The 27,633-nt window shown below is 43.8% G+C and overlaps 2 protein-coding genes across 6 annotated transcripts; one reads left to right on the top strand and one right to left on the bottom strand.

Moving 5' to 3' along the window:
• The first annotated feature begins 8,703 nt into the window (after positions 1-8,703).
• Positions 8,704-10,817, top strand: Naxe (NAD(P)HX epimerase). The gene is made up of 6 exons (XM_021661850.2): positions 8,704-8,912; positions 9,001-9,109; positions 9,215-9,325; positions 9,410-9,523; positions 10,163-10,310; positions 10,561-10,817. The coding sequence occupies exons 1-6, from the start codon at positions 8,749-8,751 to the stop codon at positions 10,761-10,763; spliced, it is 849 nt and encodes a 282-aa protein (XP_021517525.1). The 5' UTR covers positions 8,704-8,748; the 3' UTR covers positions 10,764-10,817.
• Positions 10,818-11,115: 298 nt separating this feature from the next.
• Positions 11,116-26,735, bottom strand: LOC110564399 (G patch domain-containing protein 4). Of its 5 annotated transcripts, XM_060378587.1 has the most exons (11): positions 26,547-26,735; positions 23,327-23,389; positions 20,069-20,153; positions 19,857-19,977; positions 16,475-16,608; positions 16,001-16,074; positions 15,812-15,904; positions 15,642-15,728; positions 12,879-12,970; positions 12,392-12,442; positions 11,116-12,189 (listed from the first exon to the last, which is right to left on the bottom strand). In XM_060378587.1, the coding sequence occupies exons 5-11, from the start codon at positions 16,551-16,553 to the stop codon at positions 11,427-11,429; spliced, it is 1,239 nt and encodes a 412-aa protein (XP_060234570.1). In that variant the 5' UTR covers positions 16,554-16,608; positions 19,857-19,977; positions 20,069-20,153; positions 23,327-23,389; positions 26,547-26,735; the 3' UTR covers positions 11,116-11,426. The 5 variants fall into 5 exon arrangements, with proteins under 5 accessions (XP_060234570.1, XP_021517527.1, XP_060234572.1 ...); XM_021661852.2 differs by lacking the exon at positions 19,857-19,977; XM_060378589.1 differs by lacking the exons at positions 19,857-19,977; positions 20,069-20,153 and having other exon boundaries at positions 23,317-23,389.
• Between the last annotated feature and the right edge of the window lie 898 nt (positions 26,736-27,633).

The raw sequence follows: 27,633 nt of genomic DNA, 5'->3' as shown, positions 1-27,633 counted from the left end.
AAAGAGAGATAGAGAAAGAGAGAAAGGAAGAAAGAGAAAGGGAGAGAGAAAGAAAGAAAGAGAAAAAAGAGAAAGAGACAAAGAGAGAGAAAGAAAAAGAAAGAGAGAGAAAGAGAAAGCGAGAGAAAGACAGAAAGAAAGAGAAAGAAAAATAGAAAAAGAGAGAGAAAGAGAAAGGGAGAAAGAGAGAAAGAAAGGCCTGTCTTAAAACAAGGTGGAAAGTCGAAGGAGAGAACCAACTGCAACAAACTTGTTCTCTTACCTCCATACTCATGTAGCACAGGCATGCCTGCACTCACACACACACATGTACACACACAAAATAAATTAAAGCAACAATAAGTAAACAAGAAAATGTGGATAGAGGATATACAAACATTACCATTTTATGTATATGTGCACAAGGTGTATGCAAACATACTATCAATCATCTGGGTTACCTGTTTGTTTTGATTTGCTTAATGATACTAGAGATGGAACCCACAAATGCCAGGCAAGCACCCGAACAACTGAGCTGTACCTTCAGCCCCCATGTTTTTAAAATCTAAGCCAAGATTTTAGAAACATCTGAAAAGACACTAAATTAAATTAAAGCCTCATTTTGTTAAAATTTTTATATAACTAGAGATATAAGGGTGATTAGCATTTATATTTGCAAAAGTACACAGGATAGATTTAATTAACTATATTTCAAATTAAAAAGCAACTTCAAATAAACAGAATAAATAATTCAGAGCTGCTCTGGGCAGCTTAAACATTGTATGCTTTTATTTACTTGGTTGTATTTCATCTCAGTCAGTTCACTTTCACTATAACAGTCTATTACCTTAATTTATCCATTTAAACTTTCTTGCTATCTTCCATGGAATCCTATATGAACAGTTTATCTTTGCCAAAGGACAAAATCACAAGTTTTTTTAGATTAAATGGCTTTTGATGATTTATGAATTGGGGTAGCTTTCATTCTACAAAATAAAAGGAGAGCTCTCATTAAGTGATAGAATAACCAAAAGTTGTTCGTCTTGTTTTTGTTTTTTGAGAGTCTTGAACAACTCAAACTGGCCTCTATACTTGTTTCTGTAGCTGAGGCTGAAGCTTGAACACCAGATTCTCCTGTCTCCACCTCTCCAAGTGTTGGGACAACAGATTGCACTGTCATACCCAGCTGGTTTTTGTTTTTGAGATAGGGTCACCCTATGTAGCTCCAGACTAGCCTCAAACTGGAACTTCCTGCCTCTACCTCTCTAATTCCTGGATTACAGGCCTGAGTCACCTTAATGGTTTCCACTGTATTTTGTTTTTAGAGACAGACTGGCCTCAAGCTAAAGTGATCCTCCTGTCTCAGACTCCAGAGTAGCCAGGACTACAGCTGTGTTTCACTAAACTTTGTAACCAGGGTCTCCATGAACCAAACAGACTAAAACTGAATAAAGCAAACATCAATATAATATGTGTTTGCTATGGTTTGAATGTTCACACTAAAACTCATCTTGAGATGCAGTCTCCATTGTGCGGTGTTAAGGGGGTGAGATACTGGGCTAGGGAGACAGTCAAGTAGAGGAGATGCTTACTGTTCAAGCATGAGAAGCAGGGATCAGATCTCCAGCATCTATATAAAAGTCAGGAGGATATGTAGATCCACCTAGAATCTCAGTGCTTGGGGGCCACTGAGGTAAATTGGTAGCTAGACTAGCTGAATCAGATCTTCCAGGTCCATTGAGAGACCCTCCCTCAGGAAACAGAGAGGAGAGTGGTGAGGGAAGGCAGCTAGTGTGACCACACAAATGTGTATGTGCACGCCCAAGTGCACACCCCCCCCCCAAAATGAGACATGTTCAACACACACAGGGTCACACAGAAGGAAAGAAAGAAAGAAAGAAAGAAAGAAAGAAAGAAAGGAAGGAAGGAAGGAAGGAAGGAAGGAAGGAAGGAAGGAAGGAAGGAAGGAAGAAAGAAAGGGTGCAGTACTGATCTCTGATCTCACTCTACTTGGGAGACTTTTGGAAGGTAATTAAAGTTAAATGAGGCCTTTATGAGAAAGACCCTAACCCTAACCCTAGCCATCTAACCGTAACCCTAACCCCTAAGCCTAACCCCTAACCCCTAAGCCTAACCCCTAATCCTAACTCCAACCCCTAACCCCTAACCCTAACCCTAACCCCAACCCTCTAACCCTAACCCATCTAACCCTCACCCTCACCCTCAGCAAAGACCACACAGGACATTCATCCAGTCTGACTTCTGCACAATCTGTCACCTGTATCTGCTGGCCACAGCCCTTTGCAGGAACTTCCAAATATACATATTTAGGGGCTTTAGGTAGGAGTTTCTTCAGACTGGTATGGACATGTTGCTCCCAAGCAGACACCAAAATTCTCTTTGCTCCTCTTTGGGAGACTTTAATTAGACAAGAAAAGACTGGTAAAGGGATAGTGAACACTGACTCTTGCTTTTCTGGATTAGGATGTCACTACTGCTAAGACTTTTGCCAAAATGGGTCTAAAAATTACTTCCTAGCTCAGATGACTCTGGGACCACTGACCTTCTCAATGGCCTCCTTTCCATGTGGGAAACAGGAGTGGTATATACATGAGATATGAAAGAGCAGACATTCCAATTACTGTCCCCCATAGGACATCTGAAGCCACCACAACAATAGAGATGTTGTGACATTTTTTGAGCACTTACAGGTATTTCCTCACATGAGTGCATGAGGAAAAGAGAGAGCTGGGTGTGATGGAACAGACCTATGATCCTAACATGAACAAGGAGGCAGTGAAATCACTACTTCAAGGCCAGCCTTGGCTACATAGCAAGATTTTTTTTTCCAAAAACAAAACTAAGGAGCAAGGCCAGCAGGTTTCTGTGAGTTTGATGCTAGCCTGGTCTACATAGCAAATCCAGGCCAGCCAGGGCTATATAGTGACACACTATCTCAAAAACAATAAATAAATAAATAAATAAATAAATAAATAAATAAATAAATAAATAAAATGGTCCAACAATAAAACAAAGATGAGGAAAAGAAGCCTCAAAGGTTAAATGGGTTAGACTTCCAGTCACACAAACAGTACCAGGTGGTGTTAGGGTCCGGAACACGATGAAAGAAGGACCCAGACTCAGTAGCATGCAAGCAACAAAGGCTGCTTATTCTGCAGAGGTCTAGCTGGGGTTACCACCTTCACAACATGGTGGCAGCCATGGGAGCTGAAGGTCTCTTTTAAAGCCAGAGAGGGTAATTCCTACTGTGGCTAAATGGCGATCGGCTGGTGCCCAAGGAGGCTAAATGACTCAGGGCTTAGGGGCTTCTCAGACCAGTAGCTAGGCATCCTTATCTCCCTAGGCCAATTGTCTTGTTTCTTTTTCTGAGGAATGGAAATCTCAGGCCTGTTCTATCTCAGCAAGAACATGAAGCCTGTCACAAATTTGGTTTGGTCAGGCTTATTTAGCCAGGCTTTCTCAGTAGGACTGAGTTACATAAGGAGCTGTGAAGCTCCACTCTCACCTGAGCTGGCTGTACAGATTGTAAATCCAGGACCTGAGTGTGAAAAGCTTTGTTTTTATAGAGCTGGATCCTTAGAAGACTCATACAAATTAACTCACTTTTTGGTTTGTTTCTGTTTCTTTTGCTTGCAGCTAGAGACTGAAGGCATAATAGGGCATATGCTAAGCAAGCTCCAGGCCAAGGTTAGTCACTTTTTAAAAGCTGCAGGTGAATTGGATACAAGTGTGTGTGTGTGTGGGGGGGGTTACAAAGTGGACCAAATCCTAAGGTTTTAGAATAATCCAGCATTCCAATTGCTTCAGACAGTCATGAACTGATTCCCTTTAAAGATGCAAACTGGGAGTGGGAGGGGTTAGAGAGATGGTTAAGAGCATTTGTTGTTCTTCTAGAGGACTGAGGTTCAATTCCCAACACCCACATGGTGAATCACAACTGTCTATAACTCAAGTTCCAGTGGATCTCTGAGGCCCTTCTGCCCTCTGAGAGGTCAGGCATACTTGTGGTACTTAGACATACAGACAAGCAAAACACTCAGACACATAAAATAAATAAATCTTAAAAAGTTTTAAAAGACGCAAACTGGAAATTTCATGTGATTGGTATGGTTTGTATTAAAAAAAAATGAAGAATTTGGCTGAGCAGTGATAGCAGTCTTTAATCCACTAGGGAAGCAGAAGCAGGAGGATCTCTGAGTTCAAGGCCAGTCTGGTCTACAGAGCAAGTTCTAGGACAGCCAGGGCTATACGGAGAAAACCTGTCTCAGAAATCCAACCAACCGACCAATCAAACAAACAAAACAAAATAAAACCAAGGATCTACTGACTGGTCCCAACTTCAGAAAAAAAGACCCTGGTCCAACTTTGACAAGTAGCAGATGAATGCATTTTTTTTAAGGTTGAAATAAAAATAATTTATCTCTGATCATGGTAAAATAAGAAGTGAATGAAATAATAAAAAGGTGTAGAAGAAACAAAACTGAATCTTACTCTCTCATGCTTTCTGGCTATGCCTGAGATTTAAATAGACATGAGTCCAGTTATCATGGCTGGGAGTCTAGATGAACTTACCTAGAAAACAAAAAGCTTGGAATTCTATCCCCAGCATTGCAAAAGTGGGGATGAGGAAGGAGTAGGAAAGTAATCCACAGTTTTGATGATGTGCGCAACAGATATTATATAAGAGAGGTTTATTGGATGGAGGTGGAGAGATAGAGAGGAAAAGGAAAGAGAGGGACATGGAGGGGGGAGGCGCCCCGACAGAGAAAGGGGAGAAAGCAGGAGACAGCAAGAGAGCTCAAGAGCCAGAGAAAGAGCTAAGAGGCAGAGGTCCAATTTGTGATATATACCTGATACTGCTCAGGTAGCCAAGAACCTGAGCAGCATATATAGGCCATGGCAATTCCACCTATAGGACTGCATTTTATGTCAACTTGAAACAAGCTAGAGTTACCTGAAAGGAGAGAACCTCAACTGAGAAAATGTTTTCATAAGATTCATGGGGGGGGGGGGCGGCTGGAGAGATGGCTCAGTGGTTAAGAGTGCTGTCTGCTCTTCCAAAGGACCTGGGTTCAATTCCCAGCACCCACATGACAGCTCACAACTGTCTGTAACACCAATTCCAAGGGATCTGCCACTTTCACACTAATGTACTAAAAATTAAATAAATTATTTAAAAAAAAGATTCATGGGAGATGCCCAACCTATTGTGGGAGGTTCCATCCCTGGGCTGGTGGTTCTGGGTTCTATAAAAAAGCAAACAGAGAGCACCCCATGATGAGCAAGCCACTAAGCAGCATCCCTTCAAGGACTCTGCATAAGCTCCTGCTCCAGGTTCCTGCCTTATTTGAGTTCCTCTCCTGACTTTATTTGATGATGTATTGTGATGTGGAAGTATAAGCCAAATAAACCCTTTCCTCCTCAATTTGCTTTTTAGTCATGTTTCATCACAGCACTAAGACAAGCATCAAACCTTTATTTCAGCTAGTAATAAGAAAAGAAGTGGAGGACACATCTTTTAAGAGTACACTATGAAGTCAGTCATAGTGGTGCATTCCTTTAATCTCAGAACTCAAAAGGCAGAGGCAAGCAGATCTCTGTGAGTTTGAGACCAGCCTTGTATATACAATGAGACAGCCAGAGCTCATGGTAAGACCTTGTCTCAAAAACAGGCAAAATGACAAAAGACAACACCTCCCAAAGAGTATTCTATGGGAGTGGGATATATATAATTTCTGATCAAGATTTATTACATAGTCATTCTTACTTGCTGGAGGGAGACAAGAAAATGTAGGATTTCCTTGTACAGCTCCACAAAGAAATAAAAATCAGGATCTGGTAGCAAAGGACAAAAGGAGAATGGATTTAGAAGGGCAAATTATACGGTGTCTGTGTTGTTGTAAAGAATTAATATTAGAAGTGTTAGGCTATAAAATGTGTATTATTAGCCCTAAGATTATTAAGGCAGTATTATTTAACCGACTATCACAAATAATAAGACACAAACACCTTTTAGATTTATAATTTCCTTATTTACCTTTGACAGGGCAGATAATTTCCTTACACTGTCTCAATATCCTCACCATCCATCTCCCAGCCCCCATCCAATGTCATCCACCTTAATCCTCCTCAATTGGACTACCTTCCACATATAATCCCATGGTGCTTGCTTGTTTGTATTATTCGTCTGGGTCTTTTTATGCTATTATGGGAGCCCTTCCTCCAAGCCCACAAGATTTTTTTCTCCATGCTAACCCATCATGGCATCCTCCTTTTTCCTCACCTCCTGTCCCTCTGTTTCCCGTGATCTTCTCTGTCCTCCTAAGCCTGGGAACCTTAGCCACGCCTACCCCATTCTGTCCTGCCCAGGTATAGGCTGTTCAATCAATCAATTAGATTGTCTTAGGCAGGTTTACAAAACAAAGATAGGTGTAGCCAGATCTTAGCATCAGACCAACCTCCAACAGTCCGCCACACAAGAATGTTGCCATTGGATCAAGCGCCTAACCAGCCACCATTTCCTTACTTATTTACCTGGTTGACTATTCTTATCTATGCTGGCTAAAAATACATTACTGCAGAATTAAAATAGAATACTGACAAAAAACCTCTGGGACTCAGGACTCAATCCATGTGACTCTTGATTTGGATCTGAAACCATTCACCATGGAAAACCTGAAAGGCTGCATGGCAGAAACAAAAGGGATTGGCACTCAGAGATGGCCTTCATGCAAACATCTCTCATTGGTTGTCTCATGAGTTCTGTGAACGAGATATTTTTGCCGCATTTTGTTTTGGGTTTTGTTGTTGTTGTTGTTGTTGTTGTTTCAAGATAGGGCTTCTCTGTGTAGCCTTGGCTGTCCTGGACTCACTTTGTAGACCAGGCTGGACTCAATTTCACAGAGATCCACCTGCCTCTGCCTCCCAAATGTTGGGATTAGAGGCATATACCACCAAGCACAGTTTTGTTTTGTTTTGTTTTGTTTTTTGTCTCATTCTATAGCTACAGCTTCATCAGAATGAAATCAGAAAGGATAAGAGATTATTTACATGTTTCTGCAACTGGTGAATAAAGAACAAATTTTACATGCAAATTGTAGGTCAGCCTGCTGAGATACCAGCTCCACCAACCATCACTATCACTGGGCAGATCATGTTTTCTTACCTTTGAAAATAGGAATGATAGGGTTGCTGTGAAACAAAGTAATACATAGTAGTATCTGGCACATGTAGGTCAAAATAGTACCTATGTCAAATAAACATGTTTTACATTGTGTTTTAGAAATGAATCTTCAGAATCACCAAACTTAAATAAAGCCAGCCATAGTAGCCCAGACACAGGATCTCAGCAAGAGGATCAGGAATTTAAGGCCATCTTTGACATCATAAACGTAAGAGCAGTCTACACTACATGAGACAGCTTGGGGAAGCTGCAGGGGATCTGACTCCTCTGGCTCCCGTGAGCACCTAAGCTCATGTAAATATACCCACACGGAGAAACACTCAAACACAAAGCCAGCTGACTTTAAAAAAAAAAAAAAAACATTCCTCCAGAAAATCTTTAAGGAGTCTTGAGTAACATGTAAAAGGAAGCCACTCATATGCTGGCGAAATCAGAAAATAAGGCTATTGAGGTCCTGAATAAGACCTTGGAATCTTTTCCAGCCACTATTACAGCCTTAAAAATTCTATTTCCTACATCAAACAAGTAAAATAGGTATGGCAGGGACCCACAAAATTACTCTGAGAGAAAGGGCACTTGGCTGCCAAGCCTGACAACTTGTCTTGATCCCCAGATCCCACCTGGTAGATGACGATACCCACAAATTGCCCGCTGACCACTACATGTGCACCAGGGCACATGCACGCCTCCTCACCCTGTTGGTTTCCGGGTGGAAGCCAAGAAAATTCACTTCAGATACAGAGGCTTAAAATAAAAGCCTTATTTTCTGAGCTCAGGCAGGCGGCCAATTCAGGATCTGAACCACATCTCAAGGGGGAGCTGTATTGCATATTTAAAGGGTGAAAACCATAGAGCTATAGCGTTGTCTAGTCATATTTTGACATAAGGGGTTGAGCAAGGGAGTTTTCACCAATTAAGAGTAGGTCCCTGGGCCTGGGAACAAGAACTTATTCTCTCTCTCTCTCTCTCTCCTCTCTCTTCCTCTCCTCTTCTCTTCTTCCTCTCTCTCTCTCTGTCTCTCTCTCCTCTCCTCTTCTCCTTCCTCTCTCTTTCTCTCTGTGGGTGGAGTTCGATTTCTCTGTGTAGCCTTAGCTGTCATGGACTCACTTTGTAGACCAAGTTGGCCTTGAATTCACAGAGATCCACCTACCTCTCCCTCCCAAGTGCTGGGATTAAAGGCGTGCACTACTATCACCCACCCCCATACTTTTAAATGTTAAAACAAACAGGCATAGAGAGAGGTCAAATATATTCCCTAGAAGAGATAATTCTTGTATAATTAAAAAAGAGCTGCGATAGATGGTACATGCGTGCAATCCCACTTCCCAGGAAGGAAGCTGAAGGCAGAAGAATTGCTGCGAGTTCTAGGCCACCCTGGGTTACATAGCGAGCGAAGCATATCTGTACCTAAGAAGTATGGAACTCTTGCTACAGTGGGGAAAACCGAGAACGCAGGCCGGAACGAAGGTGTGCGGAACGCCTGTTAGCCTGGGACTCGAAAACTACGGCACTGGTGAAGAGCGGGTCCTGCGCATGCGCCGGGCGGTCGGCGCTTTGCGTGCCGAATGTCCGGGCTGCGGGCGCTGCTAGGGTTCGGGCTGCTGGTTGCGGGCTCGCGCCTGCCCAGGATCACAAGCCGGCAGAGTGTGTGCTGGACAGGATCTACCTGGTGGGGAACGCAGCGCCGGGGCTCCGAGACCATGGCGAGCGCCACCGTGAAATACCTGAGGTACGGCCGCGCTCTCCTGCGGGGGCGGGGCGGGGCAGGCCGTGCCCCCAGCACCCCAGTGGCGGACTCAGGCCAGGCCTTCCTTCAGCCAGGAGGAGGCTCGGGCCGTGGACGAGGAGCTATTTAATGAATACCAGTTCAGCGTGGATCAACTCATGGAGCTGGCGGGGCTGAGCTGTGCCACGGCCATTGCCAAGGTAGGTGGCACGGCGTGAAGACTTTGTCAGTAAAGGGTGGTGAAAGCTCGGGCGGTAGAGAAGACGGCGGTGACTTGCCCGGACTTTTTGCACCTCTGCCTTCAGGCTTATCCCCCCACGTCCATGTCCAAGAGCCCCCCTACTGTTTTGGTCATCTGTGGCCCCGGGAATAACGGAGGTGACGGCCTGGTCTGTGCGCGACACCTCAAACTTTTTGTGAGTATGCTAACAGTCTTTGGCAAAGAAAACTGAAAGTGTTCTGGGATAGGAGATTGAATAGCTACTTTCCTTTTCAAATAGGGTTACCAGCCAACTGTCTATTACCCCAAAAGATCCAACAAACCACTCTTCACTGGGCTAGTGACTCAGTGTCAGAAAATGGACATTCCTTTCCTTGGTGAAATGCCCCCAGAGGTAGGTGGCTTGATACCTCATCCCTCCAGTAAGTACTGCCCTTCCCCTTATGTTTTCATAACAAGCTGCCCTGTCTCATGTCTGTCTGCCATAAAAGGGGCTCTCTGAATAGAAGTGGTGCAGAAGCGCCTCCATATTGTGTGCTGCACAACTTCCCAACACTTGCAGCTCCAGGTACTCTTATTCTGCAGTCAAATGGTTCCTCCAGCATGTATTTAACTGGTTCTCAGGGCCTCATTTCGAATCTTTCCTATAGATGTATGGATTAAAGGGTAGGAAATCTGAAATAAAAAACAAAACAGAAAAAAAAAAACCCAAAAAATTATTCTGTAGTGACATACAAAGAAATGGTTTGCCCAAAATTACAGAACTGGAGCAAGGCAAAGCTAAGACCAAAACCAGTCCCTTCTGGTTTCCAGTCTCAGGCTCCCCTACACTGTCAGCCCCACTCTCCCCAGTGGCAGGCAGGAACCCATAACAGAAAATATGCCTGTGTTCAAAATAACTTGAATGAGTGACTCTTTACTCTGTGCCTTAGAAAACAATTATATCCATGCTTCTGTGGTCTGAGTAGGGGAACAGCCCTCCCAATGTGACAGCAGTTCCTGACATTTTTTTCCTCTTTCTACTCCCCTACAGCCCATGATGGTTGATGAGCTGTATGAGCTGGTGGTGGATGCCATCTTTGGCTTCAGCTTTCAGGGTGATGTCCGGGAGCCATTCCACAGCATCTTGAGTGTCTTGAGTGGACTTACTGTGCCCATTGCTAGCATCGACATTCCCTCAGGTGCTGGGTCCTCAGATGGGTGGGGGACTGGTGCTCAGGGGACTGGGTTTTTGACCCACAGTATAGACCAGGTCTGAAATAATCTGAAAGTACCCTTCCATGTTCTCCATTAGGGTTGGGAAGCAAAGGTCATGCTGGCCCTGTGGGAACACCCAAACACAATAGTACATGGGACTCAGAGTTCCTCAGGTGGGGACTCTTCTTTAGGACTGGGCCTTCTGTACTTACTCATACTACTTTCTGTCTTCAGGATGGGATGTAGAAAAGGGAAATCCTGGCGGAATCCAACCAGATTTACTCATCTCACTGACAGCACCCAAGAAGTCTGCAACCCAGTTTACTGGGCGATATCATTACTTGGGAGGTCGTTTTGTACCACCTGCTCTGGAAAAGAAGTACCAGCTAAACCTGCCATCCTACCCCAACACAGAGTGTGTCTACCGTCTACAGTAAGGGAGGCGGGTGGGCAGGTTTCTCAATAAAGACTTGGTTCCTTCTCTCTTGAAACTGGAGTCTGGCCTTAACATCAGTGGGTTATACTTTCTTTGGGGAAACAGACCAGGCATTTGTAAGCAGTGGAAAATAACTCCATTGCTAGGTCAGGTGTGATAGCCTTCACCCAGGATTCTTACTTATTTTTGATACACTGGGAGATAGATGACGCCTCTAAACAAATCCAGCTTAGCATTGTAGCAAGGAATGGTGATGTCAACTGGGAATGTCCTATAAGCCTGAGGCCCAAGCTCTCATTTATTCATGATTAGAAGCAGCCAGTCTGGGAAGATAGGATAACCCAAACCATACATCTAAGTACATGTTTGTTTGTTTAATTCTGTTTTGTTTTTAACCTTCACAGTATTTAAAAATGAAGACATTTTGCAGGGTGTGGTAGTGTATGCATCTGATCCAGGCACTCATGAGGCAGAGGCAGGTGAATCTCTATGAGTTCTAGGAAAGCCAGAGCTATATATTAGAGAAATCCTGTCTCAAATAAACACACAAAAAATACATTTCACATAAGTCTACATTTTCAGACTTTACCAGACACTCCTTTAAATATGGACTTCTCTTCTCACCACCCAGCTAACCTTGAGAAGGAATCAGCGGAGATCCACTTTAGGCCTTCAGTCCCTCCTTCCACTTCTTCTTTTTGGCTCTCTGGTCAGTGCTGATGCCAGCTCTCTCCTTTGGATGTGGCTGACTTCTCTTACCTTCATTCTCTGCTTTCCAAGTCCTGCCATCATCATCTTTATTGCATATATCCAAGACCACCTCCTTACAACAATGCTGTCTTTTCTTCTTGTCTTGTCTTCTGACCTTTCTCTCTTCTGTTAGGACGTCCAAGATGAAGTCCTCCCCACACTGCTGCCACTTCTTACTGCTTCTCCAGGGGTCAGTGTCTGCTTCACTCTCCGCTGCCTTTGGCCCACCTGTCACATCCCTGCCTCCTTCATCACAGACTACCATCTTCCTCTCTTCGTGGTGTTGCCTCTTCTTTTTCTTCCTCTTCCTGGAAGACTGATCAGATTGCTCTGTGCTCAATTCTCCAGGCCCACTCACTCCTGCAGCCTCTTCCTCCCCACTTCCTACAGCAATTCCCTTTCTCTCATCTTTCTGCCTCTTTTTCTTCTTCCTGCTTTTCCTGAAGCTCTTGTCAGTGTGTTCAAGGAGCTCCTCACCTAGATTCTTCTCAGTTGTTGCAGCCTCTTCCTCTTCTTTATGCTTCCTCTTCTTTTTATTTTTTTGGGAGAGCTCGCTGTTAGTCTGTGGTTGAGAGGTGCCCTCATCCTTTGAGCCTTTAAGCCGAGCCAGGAAGGCCTGCTCTTGGGCCTGCAGGCGAGCAAGCTTGGCCTTCATTGTGATTCCAGCCCGGGCAGCCCTAAGAGAGATGGGTCAAAGTCAGCAAGCATATTAGAGAAAGTTGAAAATCGAGGGAAGGGAGATGCCTGGCTTCAAAAATGACTGTGTCAACAACAGCAATTATTCCCCTGGAATGAAAATAATTGAGAGGTGGCATAGAATCTCCTCAAGCATAGGCAAAAAAGATGGAAGATCCAGAAGGCTATGTATATGTAACTTACTTGTGTGCTGTTCTCCCCTCACAAGCTTTGAATAGCATCTCATCAGTCAGACTGTAAGGGCAGATGACAAGTCACAAACAGATATGGTGAGAAGGCTTGATTTTTTTTCTGTCTAAAAAATACACATCTTGACTATTTGTTCAAAACCCGGCACTTTTGAAGTGCTAAGAATACAACGATTAACACAATCTAATTAATTCCATAACACCCTCCACCCCAACTCCCCCTAGAGCCCAGTCAAGCATTATGTCTAGTTGTTCATTCTCTTTATTTTATTTTATTTGGTTTTTTCAAGACAGGATTTCCTTGTGTTTAGTCCTGGCTGTCCTAGAATCACTCTGTAGACCAGGCTGGCCTTGAACTCAGAGATCTGCCTGCCTCTGCCTCCCGAGTGCTGGGATTAAAGGTGGCCCACCACCTGGCTCATTGCTCATTCTCAGTCCCAAGGCATCTCCTCCCACATCTGGGTACCAAAATAAAGTCTCACATCTTTGGAGGTATGGGTTCGTGGTTGTCATCATCACTGCAGCTCCCCAAGTCTCTGTTGGGCTTCTCTTCACCTGAGGTTAGTGTAGCTGTCTAAAAGAAAAGGATCATGGAAATGGATGAAGCCAAACCAGTACCATTACCAACTCTCTTCCCTTTCCGAAGCCCGTAGGAACTCCCTGCCCAAGGCATGAATCTGACAGCCCTCACCACTGTTCCTTGCAGAACCATGCAGCCTGCATATTTTGATTTGGGAAGGAGATAGGTCACAGTTATTGGGAAGTGGAGCAGCCAGGGCTTCTCTGGCTCACAGCTGGCTGATAGTAGAACGAGCAGGGAAAATTGCTCTGTGTCACATATTTGTTGAACTAGAATAACAGAACCTATTATGGGCCATGTAGCTCAAAATATACAGTAGAATGATAATGAAATGGGTCCAGGTGGGGAGATACTCAGCTGGTAACACTTGCTGTACAAACATGAGGGAGGACCTAAGTGCAGATCTCCAGTGCCCTCATAAATTCTGGGCAGGTATGCTGACCACCTGTGATCCCAGCATGCAAGAGGTGGAGATTAGATTCCTAGCAAGCTAGCTAGGTAGCTAGACAAACTGGAAGGCTCTGGATTCAAGTGACTGACCCTAGCCCAATATATAAAGTAGAGATCAAGATACCTAATGTCAACCTCTGGCCTTCAGATGCATGAGCACCTACACACATGTACCCACACATATATAAACATATATGCACCAAAAACAAACAACAACAAAAAATAATAATAAAACAGATGGGGCCATCCAGATGTTATATAAAAGTCCATAATGTGGGCAGTTATGATGAATGTTGCCTGTCCCACCGATAACTCAGGCCAGAGTTTAGGGAGTGATATCTAGAGAGTGCTTATGGTCAATCTGAAAGTCAAACAATGGTTAGCAGGTAAAGGGCAAAGGGAGAACAACTGGCAGAGAAAAGGACAGGTAGGGGACAACACAGCTTCTTGAAGAAGAAAAAACAGACCTGCTGGCCAATCTCATTAAAAAGGATGGTGTAGAATTTTAATCCAGCAACATGGCTGCTCTGGGAAGGGATCACATCCAAAGACCTAGGTCTATGTAATTAGGCTGGAATGTAGCTACACTCTGGATTATAATGTGGTCTGGGCAGAATACTGATATTCTGACCCTAACCCTAACCCTAACCCTTAGCACATACCTTTAATCCCAAACAATGAAGGTAAGCTTAGGTTATAGAAGGAAGCAGCCATGTTTGAAGGTGACGTCTAATTTAGGGGCAGACAAAGACAAATGAGAGAAAAGTTTGACAGAATGAGTCGGAGATAGGATACACTCAACTCTCACAAGAACAGGAAAGGAAGGAGAGGCTACTTAAGAGCAGTGCAGGAAGAGAGAAAGGTTTGTAGGTTTTTTGTTTTGTTCTTTTTTGTTTTAACTAAAAGTTGATTACTGGGACAGTTTTACAGAGACAGGTTGCACAGAGAACAAGCTGGACACAGGTTAAGACAGAAAGCTAGAGAAGGAGCCAGAAGATTAAAACACATTGACAGAATTAGTTTGGACAGGAAGAGCAACTCAGAAGCGAAGAGAAGCCAGTTTGAATCAGTCATCTAGAGAGGAGTTTAGGCCAAAACAGCTGAGTTGAACCAGCCAGTGAGAATTCAGAAAGAGCTAGAAAGGCTTGTCTCTCATCACCACCCAGGAAATAAAAACAGCATTTACAATTGAGCCAGACAGTGGTGTTGCACCCTTTTAATCCCAGCACTCAGGAGGGAGAAGCAGGTAGACTTCTGAATTAGAGACCAGCCTGGCCTACAGAGTGAGTTCTAGGACAGCCAAGGCTACACAAGGGAAATCCTGTCTGAAAAAAACAAAACAAACAAAAAGGATCATGATATGTTTCAGAGAAAACCCTAGGGATGCTTTGTAGGGGGTCAGCTAACTATGGTGGAGAGTGGGACTAGAAGCAAAAAGGCTCTTAAAGAGAGAGGCAAGGATGTATGTGGACCTATCTGCATTGCCCACGTGGCACGCCTGGGTTGGCTACCCAGAGGCTATTTAAGCTGTGGGCTGGCTTTCCCCAGGGTCCGAGGATTGTTCAAGGTTCCTGAATAAACTGCATTGAAAAAAAAAAAAAGAGAGAGAGAAAGGCAAGGACTGCATGAACTGAAACAGTAGATACAAACAGATGTAGAAACTGGGAAGGATTGCTAGATAAGTTGGAAACCCCTGACCACAAAATCTATGTTCACTAACTGCTAGTTTTCTATGGCTATAGTGAAAGACGCTGGAGACCCTGGCTTCTATTCTTTTTGTATTTACTAGCCAGCTGTGGGCTCTTCAGCAACCCATTTTTCACTCTTTCAGTCACATATGTAAAATAAGGATGTACAGGTAACCTCTCCAGACTCTCCTGGCTTCTAAATATTTTTAAGGTAGACATCAACACATCCTACCCCAGCAGTTCCTGACTAAATGATGGCCCTCCCTCCCTCACACTGTTCTGCGCTGCTTCCTGCACCAATGGGGGGATGTCCATGGAACTTTAACATCTCAACTCTGGATGAAGGCATGGGCACAGAAAGCACATCTAAGCACAATGAGGTTGTGTGAACCTAAGTGTGGCAAGGTTGGACACAGGATCTCAAGTGTGCTAGGATATCCTGAGAATCAGCTGGTCACAAAAGGCAATTGATCAGGACCCAGGGGAGACAGAGGAACCCTGGAAAGCTAGAGCTCTTACTGTAGTACCTTCACAAACTTCTGATACAGTAAACTGGGCTTGGGATGATTGCACTGGGTGGTCTCCTTGGAAAGGCGCCTTATCTGCACTCCATCCTGTTAGAAAGTATCAGTGAGAAAGTGGCATGCTATACCTCCCTAACCCACCCCAGGTCTGCAAGTTTCTGACAAGCTCACACCTTTCCTGTGTCCACTACCAAGCTGGCTGCAGTCTTGTTGAAGAGATCACTCCACCAGTGGTTTGTAAATTCCTTGGCAGGGTCGTGTCCCACCTCCAGGTGAATAATAAATGAAAGTCAGTTTGAGCACTGCCCACCTGCCCTCACAGGTCCCCTCTCCCACTCATGCTGACCACCTCCCAGTCTTACCCCATGGGTATCTTGCTTCAGTGTCACCTTGAGGGCCTGGGTGATGCCATTCTCTTTCCTGCCCAGGCCCTTGCCTGCAGAGGACAGTGAGTGATTTATTTTGTAGCCTGCCTTGAGCCCTCACCAAGTCTTCCTCAGCTCACTGTCATTCCTTACACCAGTCACTGGGTATACTCTGCCTTTCAGAAACCTACCTCACTCCATTCTTTCTAGTCCTGCACACTCAATGAGTTCCTCTGTCTGAGCCAGACTATCTTTTTTTGTCATATCTCTACTGCCTCCTCTAGCCTACCCAACCACTTGTCCCTCATTATCTCCCATTGTCCAAAAATGGGAATTTTCCCATTCTTCCCTTTTCCAGATGGGCAGAAAAGTTGTACTTCTAAAGATTTCTCTTTAAACTCCTTTCTCCTATTACTGAACTGACATGGGGCCTAAGGGAGTTGGGAGGATATGGAAGAGGCTCTAGAATACCTTGAGTCCATCCATGCTTTAGCAGCTGCTCTTCAGCAAACTTCATCCCACGACTCTTGACCACTGGGGTGATACTCATGGTGGGCAAAGGGGCTCCCACATCAGGCTCTCACGAGGGAAGATGTGGTACCATCCTAGAATAGGTAAATAAAGGGCTGGAGATGCAGCTTAGACAGCAGAGTGTTTGTACAGCACACACAAAACCCCAGGTTTCAACCCCAGCAACATGTGAAACAAGGCATGGTGGCATACAAGTGTGATCCCAGCACTTGGAATGTGGAGGCAAGACGTTCAGATCATCTACAACTCTATAGAGGTTGAGGCTAGTCTGTGCTATATGAGACCCTAAGTGAGTAAAAATGAAAGGGGTGGTATGATGGGCCTGGGGCTGTATCTTAGTCAGGAGAATGCTTGCCTAGCATGCATGAAGCCAGGGTTCAATCCCCAGCATTTCATAACCAGGTGTGGTTGTGCATGCCTGTAATTCTAGCACTGGGGAAATGGCAGCAGAAGGATCAGGAGTTCAAGGTCATCCTTGACTACAAAGAAACTTGAGACCAACCTGGAATACATGAGACTCTGTAAAGTGCCTAAAGTACATAAAGCTGCTGTGTAAAGCTTTTTTTCTTTTAAAAAAAAAAAAAAAAGCTTATGTGTATGTATGTATACCGAAGTACATGAATATTCACTATATGCATGCAAGGACTGGAGTTACAGTTGTGAGCTGCCACATGACATTCCTGCACATGCACACATGTGCACAAACACACAGAAAGAAGCAAACAAACACTCCAGGGGCTGGAGAGATAGCTCAGTGGCTAAGAGCATTGGCTGCTCTTCCAAAGGACCTGGGTTTGATTCCCAGCACTCACAACCTTTAGTTCCAGAGGATCAAGCACCTTCTTCTGGTCCCCTCAGGGAACCAGGCATACATGCGGCACACAGAGGTACAAGCAGACAAAACACGCATACACAAAAATTCTTTTTAGATTTATTTATTGAATTAAGCCACTAAATCCATAGTAATTTGTTATATAGCAATGAAACTAATGCACAAGATAGCAGCTGGCAAGAGTCTATTAGAGGAGATGAAATTATTGATGTGATGTATAAAACAAGTGGGGCCTGGAGAGATAGCTCAATGGCTAAGAGCACTTGCTGCTCTTGCAGAGAATAGGGGTTTGGTTCCCAGCAAGTACAAAGCAGCTTACAACAACCCACACCCACTTACTGGCATCACGCATGCATTGGATATATATACATGCAAGCAGGTGAAACACTTGTGCACATAAAATAAAAATTAAATTATTTTAAATATCCAGCTGTGGTGATGTACACTTTTAATCACAGTGATAGGGAGACAAAGATAGGTAAATCTCGGCCTGCCTGGTCTACAGTTTCAGGACAGCCTGAGCTGTTATACAGAGAAACCCTGTCTCAAAAAATTTAAATATAATAAAACAACAATTCTGCCAACCCTGTGTGTGGCATATCTTTAATCTCAACACTTAGAAAACAGAGACTAGGGCTGGAGAGATGCTTAGTGGTTAAGAGCACTATCTGCTCTTCCAAAGGACCTGGGTTCAATTCCCAGCACCCACATGGCAGCTCACAACTATCTGTAATGCTGATTCCAAGCGCTCTGACACCTTCACCCTAATGCACATAAAATAAAATTAAATAAATCATTTTAAAAAAAAGAAAAAAAAAACAGAGACTGACAGATCTCAGTGAGTTGGAGGCCAGTCCCATTTACACATTGAATTCCAGGCCAGTAAAGAAGGCAAAATAAGACTATCTCAAATATAGATCAATGATAGATAGATAGATAATATCAGATTGGATAGCATTTCTCAAAATGTGACCCAGGGCCTCCTTTGGAATGAGACTTTTCCAGAGACCTATGAGGTCAAGCTCTTTTCTCAGAAATCCTCCATTACTTGCCTTTTCTCTCCTCTTTCTCCCTCCCCATCTCTCTCCAAGGTTTCTTTGGGTAGTATTGGCTGTCTTGGAACTAGCTCTTCCTGTAGACTACTAGGCTTGCCTCAAACTCACAGAGATCTGTCTGCCTCTGCCTCTCAAGTGCTGGGAGTAAAGGCATGTATCACCAATGCCTGGCTCCCTCTTTCTTCTGACATCATAGACTATAGTTTCCCAGGTAACACACCAGTGATAACATTGCTTTGTTAAGGGAATATACTCTTGTGTATGTGTACTCCAGTGTCTAGGAACATTTTCCAATTCTGCATAGCTAAATGCCAGCAAAGCTCACAAACTATTTTCCCCCCCAAGGGTTTCTCTATATAGCTCTGACTGTCCTGGGACTTGCTCTGTAGACCAAGCTGGCCTTGAACTCACAGAGATCCTCCTGCCTCTGCTGGTATCAACAGCATGACACACCACTGCCTGGCTGCTCACAAACCCTTTAAATTGGGGCAGGGTGTTAGTAGGTGTCTCAGGAAGAATCTCATTTCTATCCACCATTCCACTGAAAAGGATGATTACATGAAACCCGAATGATAACTCAACCTGAGCACAGCAATAGAAAAACAGGGTGAAGAAGTGGTCTTACCCTCTTTTTTTTTTTTTTTTGAGATAAGGTCTAATTAGTCTGGCTGGCCAGGGATAGACAGGTGCCTGCCTCTCTTCCTTGCTTTTTGAGTTCTACCTTGCTTCATGATATGGAAACACAAGTAAAATTTAGATGCTGAGGTCATCTTACAACTGCCACATCTCAGAAATTATCTCTGACTATTTTAACAGTAATAATAATACGCCACACTTGTAGTGCAATGACTTAACACCAACCTGCTACTAACTGCTTCACATGGATCCTCTCTCTGTAAAGAATTATTTATTATGTGTACCGTGTTCTGCCTACATGTATGCCTGCATGCCAGAAGAGGGCAACAAATCTCATTCTGGATGGTTATAAGCAAACATACGGTCGCTGGAAATTGAACTCAGGACTTCAGGACTTTTAGAAGAGCAGCCAGCGCTCTTAACCTCTGAGCCATCTGCCCAGCCCCCGGATCGTCTCATTTATGCCTTCGAACAATCTTATTAGAAGGTATTACTTATCCTTAATTTACGAAGAAATCGAGCACTGATAATTTTAGTTACTAGTTGAAACCAAACTGGCAAGCAGTAGATCCAGGATTGGTCGAAAGCAATTTCAGAAGCAGCTACTTTGGAACTTTACAGCTTGTTGCGCTCTCTCCTCTACGTAAGACTTTCCACATCCTATTCTCTGTCACAGTAATTCAAAACCACACTCCCCGGAATTCGGAGACACACTTTATTTCCCAGCCGGTGACAATTACAGCGAGAATGCGTTCTGCGTTGAACAGAATGACACAAGCAGAAATCGCGTTTAACGCACTTGGAATGGACAGGCGTGGGCAGACGCAACCAGATCTGTGAAGGCTGCAAGTACACTGTGAGGTGCTGTCTCCTCTCCAGCCAGTTTTCTGGGACGGCCAGAGCCACCCGTTTGCAGCAGCCTAGAGGGGCCACAGCCGCAGTATCAGCAGGGTAGAAATACTCTCAGATCTTCGTCTTTGCTCCCGCCCCTGGGGAAAGTAAGCCCCTTACCGTCAGGACGTAGTCCTCCCTGTAGAAGCACGTGTCACGGCCGACTTGGGCGCCACCATCTTCCCGGAAGTGCACTTCGGTCCTTCTAGGATGCAGAAGGCAGAGACGCCCTGACAGAGGCCACGCCTCCAGATGGTTGCCACGGACTAAAAGCGAGCTTCCTCTTTGTAGCCGCTGGAAGCCAGGGCTCGGTCCTAAACTCGTTTTCTGGTCCCTCCCCGAACCAATACCGAGCTTTTCAGAGGCCGTGAGACGCCTGAACTTTATGGTCACGAACACTAGGCTCTATACCTAACTGAACCGCTGTAGTTCAGTTGGACCAGCACTGCTTGACACACTATGTTGGGTCAGGACATTCCTCGATACTTTCTGAGAGAGTTTTGCTATATAGTCCTGGCTAATCTAGAACTTGCTTTGTAAGTCAGGTTGGCCTTGAATTTGCAGCAATCCTGCCTCTGCCTTCTAACCTATATTGGCTTATAGGAATACATCACCAAGCCCAGTCACACATTGTGGGTTTTATTATAGTGTTCCAGGGCATGCCAAGAAAATTCTACAGTCAGGTCCTCCCTCAACTTTCAGCACCATTCCCCCTTCATCTCTTCTACTGGAATCAGGCATAGTAGGACACACTTGTAATTCCATGACTTAGGAATACTGGATCAGGGGAATGGCTACAAGCTCTAGGTCAGCCTGGGCTATATAAGGAGACTGTCTCAAAAAAAGAAGAAACTGATGGACATGGTGATGTGTTGGAGGATGTTTTTATACATTGTGTATTCAAATGCTGATTTCTGTACCCAGAGATCTGGTTGCAGTCCAGACTTTGGAATTGCCATTTTTATGAAACATCTCCTGTCTCAATGTTATATAAAAAGTGTTCTCCAGCAGTTCTGATTGGTTAATAAAGAGCTGAACAACCAATAACTGGGCAACCAAACTTATAAATCCAAAGGTTATAATGTTGTATTTGTGTTAGCAAAAACTGACTTAAGATGTATGTTTAGTCACTTATGGCTTTGCTAACTTTTTAAGCTTTAGCTATTTTAAGAAATTTATATATATATATATATATATAAATTTTATATATATAATTTAAATATATATATATAATACACCATAAGATGATTAGAAAAATGAGTTTTCCAGTGTCTTCATGGGCTGTATTTATGGTTCAAAATTTACTTGAAACTAAAATACTTCAATTCAAAAACTGTAATTTTTATAGCTCAAAAAATTTCTCTCTCTCTCTCTCTCTCTCTCTCTCTCTCTTTGAGACAGGTTTCTCTGTGTAACCCTGGCTATCCTGGACTTTCTTTGTAGACCAGACTGGCTGTGAACTCACAAAGATCTGGTATGAACTCATACTTTTGTCTTTCAAGTGCTGGGTTTAAAGGCGTGTGCCAACACACCAGGCTCTAGCTCAAAATTTCTAAGAGATTATAAAAATTCTACTCTTATGAGAGTTACTAAAGATAATTAAGACAAAATTATTGGTCAGTCACCTTTAAAATGATCAAATTCTTTAAAATGTTCAGAACTATGTTTGTAGTCATGTTAAATACAAATGTAATTTATTTACAGAGGATGTGATGGCTATTCTTGGTTGTCAATTTAACTACATCTGGAATAATTGAGACTCAAGCTTCTGGATACACCTGTGAGGGATTTTCTTGACTGCATCATTTGAGGTGAGATTTGAGGTAGGAAAACCCACCTTACATCTGGACTACACTATGTGGTGGCAGCCTACATAAGGGTCATAGAAGAAGGAAGTTCTTGCTCGTTTCCTGCTTGGTCTCACTCTTACTTGCAAGTTCATTTGTTGGTATAATGTTCTTGTGGGATGTATATAATTTACCTTTGTTCATTCAAATGCTGATATCTCTACCCCACTATCTGATTTTAATCTGGACATTGCATTGTGATGTTTATTCTAAGCATCACCCGTCTCAAATTTGTGTAAACATGCCACCATTTGTCCTCTGTATTTTCAATAAAACAATCAGCCAATGCTCTGCAATGGAGAGAATAGGGTGGGACATTCTGGTCTGGAGGGGAGGAGAAGGAAGCAAGTGGACGGAGACGTCAGAGATGGGTAGGAGGAGTTGGCACCATGAGGAGAGATGAATCAGACCTGAGATATGACTAAAAGCAGCTATAATGTTGGAAATTCTGAATGGGAAGAGGCTATGCAGGCTTGGAGGTTTAGGATAGAGTAATCATTGCCCAGCATTGTACTCTAGGTTAATTAAGTAAATCCTAGTCTCTGTGTGGTGATTTGAGTATACAGCTGGTTTAGGAATAACCACTGTTTAACTAAAAGATAAATCAATAATAAATATTAATAACCAACAACATTCATTCCTGCATTGACATTAGCACTTCTTCAACATACAGTGATGACTAACTGAGATGTCCAGCCTTGTGGACCAAACAACTATGGGAATTTTGGACTTTCATCAGGAGACCATCATTGTTGGAATAATTGGACCACAACCTATAAGTATCTCTAGTAAATAAACATGTGTGTGCATATAGTCATTTAAATATTTATCCTATCAGTTTTGTTTCTCAAGATAATCCTGACTAATACAGGTTATTTTGGCTCACAGTTTCACTTCCACAGGGTAAAATGCATCAGACATCACAGTGTGTAAGTCAAGATAGCAGGAGCATGAGGTAGCTGGTCACATTGCATTCATAATCAGAAAACAGAGACTAATGAATGCTGCTTCTTAGTCATATATATATATATATATCTTTCCAATTAAGAAAGTCCCCTTACAGGCCCAGAGTTCATTTCCTAGGTCTCAGGTGATTGAGTCTAGATCTCATCAAGTTGGCAACTAAGATTAATCAATTGTAGGCACCCTCACCTCAGTCTAGCAGATTGAACCCATTCTTCAGTTCCCAGATAAGTTCTGTTCTCCTATTCTCTCCAGAACTTTGAAAGCAAACTGAATGCAAATGAGTCTCAGAATAGGTCTCTGGGATGATAGCAGGACTCCAGGCTTACAGAAGTTCTATGTTAAAACTGGGCAGGCTTATTCCCCTGCAGGACATCTCAGGGTGTCTTTTTCATACATACTCATTCAGACTCATCTAGAAAAATTGTGGCAGCTCAGCATAGCTGTTTCTAGAAGCACCCATCCCAATCTTTGCTATTGGAAGTTGCATGTTAACCTCATTGCAGAACAAAAACAAATGTGTAACAAGGCCCCAGACTGTAGGCCCTCAGACCTTACCACAACTTACTCCATAATGGAAGTTCCATTCAGGCTGTAAAACTCAGCATGTAAACAGCACCACCTGCCAAAACTAAAACAAACACCAAATCTATCAAAGTCCATAATTCAGGAAAAGTCTCTAAATAAACTTTTTAGCTTCTGTAGCTCTGCTTCTGACTAACTGTTCTTGGTAATTGAAGTATGTCAACCCAAAACATGTTTGTTTGGGGTTTTTTTGGTGTGTATGTGTATGTGTGTGTGAGAGATTAAAAGCACACCCTGAGAAAGGCTCAAGGCTACACTGGGATCCCAAATACCCAGTGTAGTCACTGGCCGCCTAATAAATACTTTCTATTAGCTTAAACTCATGTCTAAGCAGTCTTTTATGGTGAGTATCTCACAACACATGGGGAAATAAGACCTTCCAAAAGTCTGGCCAGATCTGGTATAAGCAAAACCATAAAAACCTTCTCCTCATCTGCACCCACATCCTAAAGTTCTCAAACAACAGAGAAGCAAATAGCAATTACTCTGCCCTCAGTGTCTCCAGAACTGATATATGGGGATGCTGTGAACAGAGGAACCTTGTACACAAGCCTACCACCTGACTGGGTCCTCAGTCAAACAGCTATCTCCCTGTCCAAAACAATAGCCTCAAACACTGAAGAAAATCTAGGAGGGCTTCCAAGTGTTATACAAGAACTCGGCAGAACATCTCAAAATTATTTGGTAGAACATCAAATCTTATCAGGGTAGAGGTCATAGTATAGGATGTGTAACATGTCAAATTTCCGAAAAATGGATCAAGGCATGGTCAAATTTAAGTTTTTACAGAAAACAGGAATGAACTTATTTTGACCTTGTAACAGATGGCTTCTAATCTTAAGATGGAGTCAGGTTGGTCCATCCTCCAATAAGGTCACCTCCTAATCCTTCTCAAGTAGTGCCACTCCCTAATGATTAAGCATTCAAATATGAGCCTATGGGGGCCATTCTTATTCAAACCACTACATCTTAAATCAACTCTATTCCTACTTCCACAGGCTCATTCTGTCTCTCCTGCCTGTACTTCTCCTCTCTCCACTGTTGCAGGAATCAATAGAAAGGTGTTGGGCTAATATTATATATTATTTGCCCTAAGATTATCATGGTGATATTATTTAACCTGCTATCACAAATTAGGAGACACAAACACCTGTTAGATTTATAATTGCCTTATTTACCTTGGGCCAGGCAGATATTTCACTTGCCTGCTTCAATAACCTCACTACCCATATCCGTGTCCCAGCTCCCATCCAATGCCATCCACCTTAATTCTCCTCAAATGGACTACCTTTCATCCATAACCCAATGGTACTTGCTTAGATTCTCCATCTGGGCTTTTTCATGCCATTATTGGAGTCCTTCATTGGCCCGTGCGGTGTTTTCTCTAGGCTAACCCATCCTGATGACCTCTTCCTTCTTCTCTTCCCATCTGTCTGCCCTTCCCATGATTCTTTACAGGATTCTCCAAAGCCTGGAGACCTTAGCCACATCTACCCCATTCTGTCCTGCCCAGGAACAGGCTGTTTAATCAATCAATCAGACATGTCTAGGCAGGTTTACAAAACAAAGATAGGTGTAACCAGATCTTAAGTACCAGTAATGAGCATTAGACCAACCTCCAACACTCCACCTTCCTGAGCAATCTCTCAGTTTCACTCTGTTTTCAGTCCACTAGTTTCTCCAGGAATGAATGAGAGCAATTGCATGATCCATCACAGCCAATCAAATTAAAACACTCCTCCTGCTAAATGATTAGATGACCCACGTCTTCAACACACCCTGAACTAACCCCTCACCAATGAGGCAAATTGTACAAAACTCTCCCATCCCTAGATCTCCACCCACAATCAGCAGGAAGACATCCCCCGCCCAAAAAAAACAAAAAACAAAAAACAAAAAACTCCAGCTCTATTTCTGGAAACTCTCCCCCCCCAATCCCCTGACCCATTCCTTATATCTTAAGAGTTGGGATATGTTAGAATATAGCCTAAATATGCTCTGAAGACCCTGACCATGTTGTAACTTTAGCCCCTCACTGCCATTGCCTAACTCAGTCAGCCACAATCACCTGTATTCTGGTAGCTGGGGCAAGGTAGTTTCTAAATATAAAATGGCTTTGCATGGACAAACGACTCCAGAAACTTCAAGCTTACACATAGCCCCAGCAGATGCTATCTTAACTTTCCTTTCTCCAAACCCCCTATATAAACTTTAAGTATCTATCTCCTTCACTCTTCAGCAGACGACATTTTTCTCATTGCATTAGTCAGGGTTCTCCAGAGAAACAAAACTGATAAAAAACAGTGAGCTTTGAGACCAGGAGAACAAGGTGGGCTAACAGAGTGATTGGTCAAGATCTCATCTAAAAGGGCAGTTGGGCAAAAATTCGGTTTCATGGCCCACCTAACACAGCAGTGGACTGACAGTTGCAAGCAGATGGTGGGTGACATGATTGTTCATAAGCAACATTCAGTCACTGTATCTTCAACAGCTCTGAGAAGAGCTCCTGGTCCTCTGGGCCTCTGCTAGGTTGGGGTGAAAACATAATGTCAGGAAAGACCACTCCCATCCCCAAGCTCTGCCCTCACAGCCTCCTTTGGTTCTGAGCAGGTATTGGGCGACTCCTCCTCAAGGGTTCCAAATAATGGGATCAGAGTGGAGAACAGTTTGCTAACTCTCAGCTAGGACTTCTAGGCTGGCAGGGCAGCGGCCTCTATATAGACAGCGCAAGGAGGCTGTGCCATATTTTGCCTTCCTCTCTCTCTCTTTTCTTCCTGCCTTACTTCCACCTGAGAAGATGTGGTTGTTGAGAGTTACTGGTGTCAAGTCTCTCAGTTCCCCGACCTTCACCCTTGCCCTTCTTCCTATTTGAACACTAACTTATCGCGGGCGCTTTAAGCGTGATGTCCTCGTGGCTCATTCTCAGGCTCACCCCTTGGTGTGGCAAGATCCAGCCACCTAGAGAAAACTGTGGATCCAGATGTGTGAAAGTCACTGAAGTGGAGTGGAGCCCTGCCAATCACACCTACCCCTCTCTCAGCCCCTACAGTGGCATCTTGCCAGCCTTTCCAGCAACTCATGCGACCACCTGGTAGTAAACTGGCACCACGATTAACTATACCACGGCCATCAAGCCGGAAGCTGCGGACGGGGAGTGCAAGCCTCTCTGGGGAAGAGATGTGAATTCAAACCGGAACACTTACCTGCTTCCTCTTCACAGGGTCGGGAAACCTGAGCAGAAAATAGCCTTGAGTACGCAAACCGGCGTTTCAGCATGTGTTCTTCCCTCAGTCTTCCTCAGAGGTCTTCTGCAGCTAGAATAGTTCTGAGCTGGCCAAGCTCAGTCCTTCCCAGCTGTAGAAACTCAGTGTACCTCTAGAAGAATGAAGGCAGATGGCCCCAGAGCACTCTAGATTTGCCCCTCCTCTCCTCTGTTTGCCTTGGTAGGAGCCAATCGGATGCATCGGATCCGACTGTCCTGAATCCTGAGAGAGCAGACTCTTCTCAGCAGTGACGAATGGATAGGTCACAGGAGAAGAGGAGGGTTTTAGTATCAGGATTGGGGAGTGTGGGGGGTATGCTTAGAAAAGGGCGGTCAACCTGGCTCTGAATAGTGTAACTAACCCCCTTGGCCTCTTGTTAGGTATGCCCAAATAAGTCTCTCAGACTTAGAAAGACCAAGAGAAGAGCAGAATTGTTAGCAGAAAAATTGTAGGGCTGGAGAGATGGCTCAATAGTCCGTAGCACTGGCTGCTCTTCCAGAAGACCTGGGTTCCATTCACAAAAACCCACATGGAAGCTCACAACCATCTGTAACTCCAGTTCTAGGGGATCTCATGCTTTCTTCTGACCTGTACAGGTAGCATACATGTATGTGATGCACAAACATACATACAAGTAAATCACCTATACACATTTAAGGGGACAGGAACTGGGGGTGGGGGGGGCGGTGCTTAAATGCCTTTAAACCCAGCATTCAGGAGGCAGAGGCAGGTGTGAGTTTGAGGCCAGCCTGGTCTACACATCAAGTTCCAAGGCAGCCAGGGATACATAGTGAGACCCTGTTTCAAACACAAACAAGAAGTCGGAAAGTTTAAGTCATAATTTAGCTTTGGTGCGCAGCATCATCTTTCTCATCTCTAGGGAGCTAGAAAGATGGCTCAGTGGTTGGGAGCCTAAACTGCTCACGCAATTTAACCTGAGTTCAGTTCCCAGGACCCACATCCAGGGGTCACAACTATTTGTAACTCTAATCCAGGGGGACCTGACACTCTGGCCTCCTCAGTAGCT

Source organism: Meriones unguiculatus, chromosome 2 (assembly GCF_030254825.1).
Source record: "Meriones unguiculatus strain TT.TT164.6M chromosome 2, Bangor_MerUng_6.1, whole genome shotgun sequence".
Lineage (NCBI taxonomy): Eukaryota > Metazoa > Chordata > Mammalia > Rodentia > Muridae > Meriones > Meriones unguiculatus.
Note: the sequence above shows the minus strand (reverse complement) of the source record. Positions and strands in the feature narration are given on the sequence as shown.

Bases quoted from the DNA above. Each gene is read 5' to 3' on its own strand.
- Naxe (XM_021661850.2), top strand. From the start codon at position 8,749: ATGTCCGGGCTGCGGGCGCTGCTAGGGTTCGGGCTGCTGGTTGCGGGC. The intron at 8,913-9,000 runs GTACGGCCGCGC...GCCTTCCTTCAG, and splicing joins GCCACCGTGAAATACCTGAG to CCAGGAGGAGGCTCGGGCCG. The intron at 9,524-10,162 runs GTAGGTGGCTTG...ACTCCCCTACAG, and splicing joins TTGGTGAAATGCCCCCAGAG to CCCATGATGGTTGATGAGCT.
- LOC110564399 (XM_060378589.1), bottom strand. From the start codon at position 16,553: ATGAGTATCACCCCAGTGGTCAAGAGTCGTGGGATGAAGTTTGCTGAA. The intron at 12,971-15,641 runs GTACTACAGTAA...CTTTTCTTTTAG, and splicing joins TGTATCAGAAGTTTGTGAAG to ACAGCTACACTAACCTCAGG. The intron at 12,190-12,391 runs GTAAGTTACATA...CATCTCTCTTAG, and splicing joins GAGGGGAGAACAGCACACAA to GGCTGCCCGGGCTGGAATCA.